The following is a 10156-nucleotide window of genomic DNA, read 5'->3' on the forward strand; positions in this document are numbered from 1 at the left end:
TTCAGTTAACATCTGAGCATTTTAACTGCCTGCATCATTATAGTTTATTTGTTATATATATTTAATACGGAAGATTATTTTTTCATAACCTTTCTATTATTTTGACTCTCATGACACAATATACTTAGCAAAACATACCCTAGAGTCAGGAACAACTGTGTTTGAATCCCAGAATTAACAGATTAGATAATTTCTTAATTGTTGAGACCCATTTCAGTATCTATAATGGGGTGATGATGAATAAAAATTAGAAAAAGTACCAAGGAATGATTTGTTAGAATATGCTAACAAATATTAGTTGATATTATTTGTCCCTTGTTACGTGGAGGACGGACTAAACAGGTGCTCTCCATCATTCATAATGTTGCCTTATCCCTCTGACAGAGTAGAAGCTCTTTAAACGTGATGGAAACACCTTTATTAGCCAGGACTCCCTTTGCTTATTGCTTAACAAATGCTTGTTGCTTGCTTATTGGGCTTTTGATGGCAAGGTTTCCATGTAGAGTGTCATCATAATCTAATTTTCAATGTTTCATGCTCCAAGCTTAACACCCTGCATTCTTGAATTCTTAGAATGGCTCCTTGCAAACATATTGCTAGCTAACTTGAGCTGGCCTCTGTTGTAGTGGTGGGGGGATATAGCATTAGTTGCTACATATTTGGATAACACAAAATAAGTCATAATGAATGGATCCTTTTCTGAAACATAGTGAGAAGCTGCATGTACATTATTATTATTATTGTCATTAGGTGCCCTTGAGATGGTTCCGACTCATAGTGACCCTATGCAACAGTATGGAACGCTGCCCGGTCCTGCATCATCCTCGCAATTGTTTTTATGGCTGACCACTTTGTTGCAGTCACTCTGAAACTGCATAAAGTGAACCAAACTCACCACCATCAAGTCAATGCTGACCATGGCGGCCCTGTAGGACAGGGTAGAATTGAACCTGTGGGTTTCCCAGACCGTGATTCTTTATTGGAGTAGAAATCCACATCATCAACTCTGGGGATCCATGTGTGGTTAGCATCTCAAAGCACAACCACTAAGCCACCAGAGCTCTCTCTCTGAAGAAGCGTAACCTGGGGCAAATGTATTCCATTGTATTGAGAGGTTATGATAAGGGACGCAGGATGCAAGTGCTCAGGGTTGATGATAGCTTACAGAATTTTCCATCTGACCTCTCCTTCCTCCTTTTACTTCCACCCCCAAAAGTTATGTTTAACCAAATAAACTTTATTTTCTGAATCCCTGGAATTCATCTTCAAAGTCTTTGAGTTTCTCGGAACGTAGTACAAATTACATTGTCATGGTGGTACTGAGAAGGAAATGAATGGGGGTGAATGCTTTCTCAAAGCAATTGGATTTAAACTATCATTAGATATTAATCTGATTTAGTTTCAATCCCTGTGTCCTTCAATGGACGGATGATTTGGGCAATGGGGCACTTAAGACAAGTCTCAATCTATTATGTGTAGGTTAATACCATTTTGGTTTTCTATGTAGGCAAGAATGTAGACGTGAAGGAAACGCTTATTTATTTATATTCTACATTCACTAGGCATTAAGATAAAACATTTGCATTCATTCATATATTTAATGCCCTGTTCAGAGAGACATTCCCATTTAGAAATAAAAAAGCTGAGCCACAGAGAGATCTGAAGCACTATTTTGGTTCAACACATCCACGAGCCACAGAAAGGATTGTAAGCGCAGACTGCTCTTATGCTTTGTACTGCCCCAGGTCTCCCCCAGTGAGACATATCACATGGTCCAGGTAGCATACCTTTCCATGTTTACCGAGCCCTGATAGAAGTTGTAATCAGAAATAGTGCTAACCTGCTCTTCTGTGGATTCTTTCAAATCTCTCAGGCAGACCAAACCCTCAGCCACTGGGGAAGATATGAAAAATTTATTAGGGGTGGAGAATGTTGAACTGAAAATCTGTTTCCCATGTAGCCAGGGTGTCCCAAGAGAGAGAAGAGAGAACTGAGAGAGAAATGCTATTTCTTCAATTTCACAGGGGAGAGAAGAGTAGGTTACAATGAAGTGATGTCAGGGATGTTATCCTCACAGATCAGAGAACATGGGATTTCTCTCATCGAAGGTAAGTCAAAAGGTTTCCTCCAGAGTCTGGGCTGAAGACTCACCTTGGGGATTGCTGACACTATAATTGCTGACACTATTGCAGGGTCACTGTAATGACATATTTTGCATTCTGTTATGTATTTTACTATGGTGTAAACATTATTTAATGAGATGTAAGATAAGGAAAGAAGGACTCTCAGTTGAATGTAGAGTACTTCTAGTGTAACGGGGAAGGTGTAAAGGGTTTCAGTTATTCTGAAATCCTTACGTGAGAAGACCTCTATGTAAGAAGACTAGCTGTGCTTCCTGTTTAACCTGGGAGAGTTAGTGCTTTCTCTAAGAAAAGAGATTTATGTTTGTTTGTTTGATTATTTTTGCCGGTTTGTTTGTGTTTGCTTTTTATTTCATGCTGAATTTATACCTGTCAAAGAAACAAGCAAAAGAAGCAAAAAAAGAACTCAGGCTGTTATGAAAGGTAAGGCACTGGGAGCGAATACAGTGCTGTTCTTTCAAACAACCCATTTGTGGATTTTCAATTAAGATAATATTAGAGAGAGAAGACAGGCTATGAAGTTCCTCTATCCCAGTGGAAACAAGGTGGAGCACACAGAGATATGTCTGTATAGGGCACTGTTTGTGAAAATGCAACCAGTTTGAGCCCATTCATCTCCTTATTCTTGCTCAATTTTAGACAATGGTAATTAATCCCTTATAGTGAGTCATAACAGAGTCAGCCCTTCTATATCCTCTTTCATTCTGTTTGTTTTATCATTACTCTTTGTTTATTTGGGTTTATTATAGAAAAAAATTCTATTCTGAAACCTTGCTTTTCATAGATGTAGGTGGATTCCATATTCAATCTATTAAGTACCATTCTCTAAATTAAATCTTGGTTGCTTAGATTTGAACCTAAGTTTTTTTAAAATGGGATCCTGAGTCTAAGTCTGACTTCTTGCACCAGCATTTTTGTCATTGTTTCTCATTCTGTGCTTTGATGACAGTATTAGGGCTTAAGATTTCTGACCCAAATCTTTGGTTCCCCTTTTCCCAACCCATATTTTTAGACTTTGTGTGTCTTTTAGTGTGGAATAAATGCTGAAAATCATACAATATGTTTGGCCTCTCTAGATAAAAATGACCCCCCCAATATTAATGAATAGTGCATTCTTAATCAATGAAGTGCAAAATTCTAACATGGATATGACCTGATGTAAATTGTGCTTCATTAATTATTGCCAGAACCTGGTATTTGAACTCTTGAAAATATAGGTTTTTCATCTATACTCAGTTTTTTCTTAAAAATCTTATTTTAGCACTTATGATACTGTCAGAAGTGAACTTATTTCCATTTAAACTATCTCTGATTTAGTATGTAAAGCAGAACGTGGCCAGTGTTATTCCTAGTGCTTCCAAGTTCTCTTGTGATCTCATGAACTTCGGTGTTGACTCCTTTGCCTAGTTGTATCACTATTGTCTGAGAGAGCCTTTTTTTTTTTAACGGTCTGTTTCTAGAAATCTTAAAGGGAATCACTGAAAATTCTCAGAATCTTACTGACTTTCCCTCACTCTTCCTATAGATGCTGATTTTGGGAAGTTAGAATGGGATTAGAACCATACCGAACTGCATGAGATTGTCCTCTATGTTTTCCCTGGGCCGTTCATTTAATCAATTTTTAGCAACACTTCCTTCCCCCACCTCACCTCATGACTTGGCTGTGTTTGGACACACATAAGCCACTAATTACAAAGTCAGTGGTTCAAACTCACCAACAGCTATTAGGTGGAACAATGAGTGTGGCTGTTTCTGTACAGATTTAGTCTTGGAAACTCAAAGCAGCAGCTTCATTCTATCCTATAGGGTCTCTATACATTGAAAATTGACTCAATGGCAGTGGGTGGTCTTCTAGTGATTCAATTTTGGGGAAAATATTGTTACTTCATTTTGCTGACTTTTGATGTTTTGTATGCATTTCATTCAGGAAGAAAGTTAAGTACTCTGAATTAATCCATACACTGTGTCTAAAGTGTATGTTTATATACTAATTACTTTTTGATAAAGGAAAGTTGCATTGTAAGAATACCCTTCTGCCATTATTCAACAAATAACTAATGCCAAAAGGAATATTAGTTTTTGGTTAATGTCTATTAAGTTACTTGAGGAAAAACATTTTTAGTAGGCAGCATGCACAGTATCCAGATGCAATTCAGCATACTTTCTAGTGTGCTTTTTATTTTTCACTATTGGGGTAGGGTTCAGCCATGGCAATAAAACTTCATGTATCAATAAATGTCCATCCCAACTAACTCCATGTTTTACCTTCTCTCTTATCCCAGATCAAATGACAAAATATCTGAATGAGGCCCAAGGTGGAAATCAATCACAAGTGATCGAATTTGTACTCTTAGGACTCTCAGACAATCCGGATCTACAAGTTATCTTGTTTGTCTTATTTCTATTAATCTATATGGCTACTATGGTAGGAAATTTGGGGATGATCATGCTGATTAAGATTGAGCCTAGTCTCCATACCCCCATGTACTTCTTCCTCAGCAGCCTCTCCTTTGTCGATGCCTCCTACTCTTCTTCTGTGACTCCCAAGATGCTGGTGAACCTTGTGGCTGAAGATAAGACCATTTCTTTCAATGGATGTGCTGCTCAATTCTACTTCTTTGGCTCCTTCTTAGGGACTGAGTGCTTCCTATTGGCCATGATGGCGTATGACCGCTATGCAGCCATTTGGAATCCCCTGCTATATCCAATTATTATGTCTGGGAAAGTTTGCTTCTTATTAGTGGCTACCTCATTCCTTGCAGGGTTTGGAAATGCAGCCATCCACACAGGGATGACATTTAGATTGTCCTTTTGTGGATCTAACAGGATCAACCATTTCTACTGTGACACCCCACCCCTGCTTAAAATTTCCTGCTCTGACACGCACATTAATGGGATTGTGATCATGGCATTCTCCAGTTTTAATGTCATCAGCTGTGTTATTATTGTCCTTATTTCCTACCTATGCATCCTCATCGCCATCTTGAGAATGCCCTCATTAGATGGCAGGTACAAAGCCTTCTCCACCTGTGCCTCCCATCTCACTGCTGTCACTATATTCTTTGGGACAATTCTTTTCATGTACTTGCGTCCAACATCTAGTTACTCAATGGAGCAGGATAAAGTTGTCTCTGTCTTCTATACAGTGGTGATCCCTATGCTCAATCCTCTCATCTACAGTTTGAAAAACAAAGATGTGAAAGAGGCCCTAAGGAAAGTCTTAAAGAAAAGTGTCGTGTGAAGGCATGCTAAACATATGTTTTCTTGTTAATTTTTCTTATTGCTTAAGATCCTTGCTTGTATTAAGAAGGATAATTTAAAATTATGTATAGTTCTTGTTCTTATGATATCTGATGATATGTATATATGGCCGATCTGATGCTACCATGTAGTAAGTGGATAATCATCATAAAGACAGAGTATTCTGGTAAAATATTTCAACTTTTGGAGTTGGCTGGCTTGGGTTTATGTTCCAACATCAATACTTAGTTCTTGCCAGCCTCAGGTTTATTATATCTATATTAGTGTGTCCAGTTGGAAAACTAGTGTCTCCTGGAGAAAAACAAACTCGGGGAGTGTGGGGGATTGTATACAAGAAGAATTAGGGAAAATTGTGGCCAGGAACAAACACTGTAAGGGAGGAAGTTTCGCAGTTGGGCTCAAAGGTTGCATAATGGTGAAGTTGTTATGAGGAGTTAGCCAATCTATATAAGCTCTCCATGCATTCTGGAGCTTACAGACTGTGCTAGCCCTTCAGAGATGATCATGATTGTGACAAAGGGGTCAGGAATTGACATCCACAATGGCCAGTTTTGGATACGCACTAGTCACTGGCAGTGGGCATGATTTTAGCCAGATCTATTTCTTAAAGCACAAGGAAAATCTCACAGAGGAACTGTAATATGAATCATTAGCTGGTGTTACATCTGCTAGATGAATAAATTTCTACCCCCAAAAGCACTAAATGGGTGATATGCATTGCTTTAACTAATAAAAGTTATTTCGCTCACATGGATGCTGAAAATAGAAGAAAAGTACATGCGTTCAATCACAAATTATAAAAATTATGGGAGTCACAGCTACATTACAGGTATAGATTACAATTCGGATGTGTTAATAGGACTATTTTAAGGGTAGTAGTTAGTGTCCTTTACTTTTTCATCATCACTCATAATTTTTCAAAAACATTTATGTACTTACTGCTCTTTAAAATGGCATGGAATGTTATAAACATTGGCCCAGTGGGATAACAGCTTCCTTTGATGAGATAGTATGGTGAAGACTTTCAGTAATTATGTGGACATCAAGGAAATGCATAGTCTTCTTTTTTTTTTCCTCATTTCCACTATCTACTGCAGGCCATAAGCAAGAACAAGCATGTGCTGCATGTTTCAAGTGAAACTATCTCCCAGGAGTCTCATCCCTGAAAATTTTGTCAAGAGATCACAAAGAAAAAGTTAACACAATTTATCCCCACTATCATCGAATCATAAGCTCAGGGGCAATCCTCCCCTTTCCCCATAATTTTCAATTCCTCTCAAAGGTATCCAACATGTTCCAATGCCTGAAAGTCCTCATCACTTCCTATTATCATCATTCACTGCTCCCATCATGTTTACTCATTGCCCAGGTGAGATTTGCGTGTTCTCCTGTCATCATTCACACTCAGTCATGTGGTTCTAGTTCCCGCCATTCTACTCACTTGATTAAATCCCAGCGTCTAAACACACCAACTCTTGACCATAAAGTTTATTAGGTAAATTTGATTGTTCCTTTGCTCTGGTTCCCTACTTACATGGCTTACTACAATTAGAAGAAAGCACTCAGCAACCCAGTCCTCTGTTCCTGACATTCCCTCATATTTCATTCTTCTAAGAATAAACAAAAGATTGCTCCCTTATCACCATGCTTGAATTTTGGAAAGACTAAGGTAAAGAAATAGTGTGTGTAATATCATAATAAATAATGCATATAAGATCAATTTTTAATATATTTGAAAATTTCCAAGGATATGGCATCTCAAACTATATATCTACTCTGTCCATGCATCAATTTCTCATACTCAGCCTGAAATATTCTCATTTGTTTATACATTTGGTTTGTATCATCACCCTTTTTTATAATTTTCTTTACTGAAAGCCATATACAGCCACTAATGTATATCTCTGCAACTTTGTAATTAATCTTCTTAAATGGACTAACTACCCTAGTCATCCCCCCTATTTCTTCATATCAAAATCAATACACTTCAATTGTGTTTCTATACCACCACACTCCATTTACCCTAATCTTGCCATGGACACAGAAGACCTCCACACTTCCAGATGCAAATATTACTATCCTTCCTTACTGTCAAATGATGTTCAGGAACATTTGTTGCAATTGATGCTTTTATCTATCTTGCCACCCCTCTCTAGGCTCCCCTGCTACCACATTCTTCTTTTTGTCTTTCTCCATCAACTGTCTGACTCTGCCTCCTCCTGATACTTCCCTTTAAATCTTGGAACCAAAAGCTTAACCCGCAGCAGTTAATTCCCCATTTGCACTTAATTTTCTGGCAATTGAAATCTTTAATGATGCCAAAATTTCTGTCTTTTGACCTGACTTCCCACTTGATTTCCAGATTTATATATTAAATTTACAAGCTGACAGCTGAAAACTTTGGACTCTTGAAGAATATAAGAAATTAGTATTCTTCACTTATTTAATATGCTTAGATTTCTATAAAATAATCATAAATTTTGTACAGTAAAGATGTATTGCCCCTTACATCACATTTGGATATACTAAAAAAAAAACAAAAAAAAATACTTCACTACTAGCAGGTCGATTCTGACTCATATTGTTTCATTTAAAATATTCTTCTTTGTATTATTACAAACTTAAAAAAACCATTTTATTGGGACTTTTACAGATATTATAATAACCCACAAACTCTATAAATTATATAACAATCCATCAATTATATCAAGTTAACTTGGACATATGTTGCCATCATCATTTTCAAAACATTATCTTTCTACTTGAATCCTTATTATCAGCTCCTCTTTTGCCCTCCCTCTCCAAACCTCACACTTATAAACCATTGATAATTTATATATATATTTTTATGTGTATATGTATATATATATTTTCATATATTACACAGTCCGCATCTCCCTTCAGCCACGTTTCTGTTGTTTGTCTCTGTGGGTGGGAGAGTTATACATCCATAATTGCCATTGGTTCATCCCTCTGCCTTCTCCCTCCCCTCATGTATCGCTACTCCCATTACTGTTTTTAGGGTTTTATGTGTCCTGGCTTCCATGTGTCAAAAGCTCTTTTCTGTACCAATGTACATACTCCATTCTATCAGGATTTGTGAGGTTAACCTGGGGTCTTAGAAGTGGAGAGGAGGAAGCATTAAAAAAGCCGATAAATATGTTTCATCAGTGCTATACTGCACCCTGGCTGAATAGTCCCTTCTGTGTGACACTTTGTGAGGGGATGTCCAATTGTTTGCAGACAGGATTTGGGTGTCCACTCTAACCTCTCTCCTTCATATTGATTTAATTGCTTGTTTTTGATCTTCTGATACCTGACCTGGTTAACACCTAGTGATCACATAGACTGGTGTGCTTCTTCCCTGTGGGCTTTGTTTCTTCCTTGCTAGATGGCCACTTGTTTAACTTCAAGCCTTTAATACCCCAGACCCTATATCTTAATAGCCAGGCACCATCAGCTTTCTTCACCACATTTGCTCATGCACCTGCTTTGTCTTCAGAGATCGTGTCAGGAAGGTGAGTATCACAGAGTGCCACGTTATTAGAACAAAGTGTTTTTGTGTTGAAAGAAGACTTAAATAGAGCCCTCAAATGCACCTACCTTCTTAATAACTTAACATATAAATATATGTACATAGATAAATACCCCAATCCTTGTATATTAATATATTTACATATGTACATGCCAATATTTATACCTCTCTATATGGTTTTTGCCTTCTAGTTTTTCCTCTATCTGCGTTTACTTTCCTCTTGCCCCTCTATCATGTTCATCCTGCATTTGGTTCTTTGTAATTTCTCTTGGCTGCATTACAATTGATCAAACCCCACAAAGCATTCTACACCCTCCTTGCCATTGATTTTAGATCCCTTGTTGTTCCTTGAGTTTGTAGTCTCCCTACTCCCTTTCCCCCATCTCCTCTTCCTCACCCCCTTCATCAACCCAGAACCACCGTTCCCCTTGCTTTCTCCTAGGGATTGTTTATTCTGTCTATCTTATAGAGATAGGCATATTAAATAAATAAATAAAAATAAAAGAAAAAGCCTATAAATAGTTCCAAGTCTATCTGCTGACTTTTATGAATATTTTCACACCAGGTCTGATGAGGTGGCAGGAGGTCCCCTGAGTCACAAGTATATTTTTGAGATTCCTTGGGAACTTCGTGATTTTGCTGCCTTTGTTGCTCTGGTGGGTGCCCATCATGATTCGCCTGTCTGGGGGAGGGGTGGTGGGGTCAGACTGGACTCACTTCCCTCCCTGTGTCTCCAGTGTTGTCTCTCCCCTCTTATAATGCTCCTGTGTGTTTAGGACAGACCAGCCATCCTCCTCAGCCCATATCTTCAGTGTTGTCCTCTGTAGTACATTCTTCTAGGGTGGGGGTAAACATCGCTCGAATTTGGGCCGACCCCTTGGTCCTCATTGTTAATGCCCTGCTCCATGCCAGTATGTTGCCCTCAAGACTTGGCACACTGGAATGAGGTGTCTGGTTTCTCTCTCCCTTTTCTGTGGAGACATAAACAACACCCTCCCCATGGGTGGATAAGTGCCCTGTTCCCCAACCTACCATTATCTTTTCCCCCTCCCCTCCTTTTCAATTGGATGCCATATGGTTAGGTCTGAACACTGCCCAGATGCCTGGACCTCAATCAGAATTCACGCATTAAATAACGTATCCTCTATTGCCCGTACAAATGATATATATATATTTTTAATTAATTTATTTTTTTGACATTTTATTAGGGGCTCATACA

The 10156-nt window shown here is 38.2% G+C and overlaps 1 protein-coding gene across 1 annotated transcript; it reads left to right on the plus strand.

Annotated features, from left to right (window-relative positions):
• Window positions 1-4413: 4413 nt before the first annotated feature.
• LOC101648215 (olfactory receptor 1020) lies at window positions 4414-5382 on the plus strand. The gene has a single exon (XM_004714897.2). The coding sequence runs from the start codon at window positions 4429-4431 to the stop codon at window positions 5380-5382; it is 954 nt and encodes a 317-aa protein (XP_004714954.1). The 5' UTR covers window positions 4414-4428.
• The last annotated feature ends 4774 nt before the right edge of the window (window positions 5383-10156 follow it).

This window comes from Echinops telfairi, unplaced genomic scaffold, assembly GCF_000313985.2.
Source record: "Echinops telfairi isolate 266 unplaced genomic scaffold, ASM31398v2 ScPeMD7_7416;HRSCAF=8454, whole genome shotgun sequence".
Taxonomy (NCBI): Eukaryota; Metazoa; Chordata; class Mammalia; order Afrosoricida; family Tenrecidae; genus Echinops; species Echinops telfairi.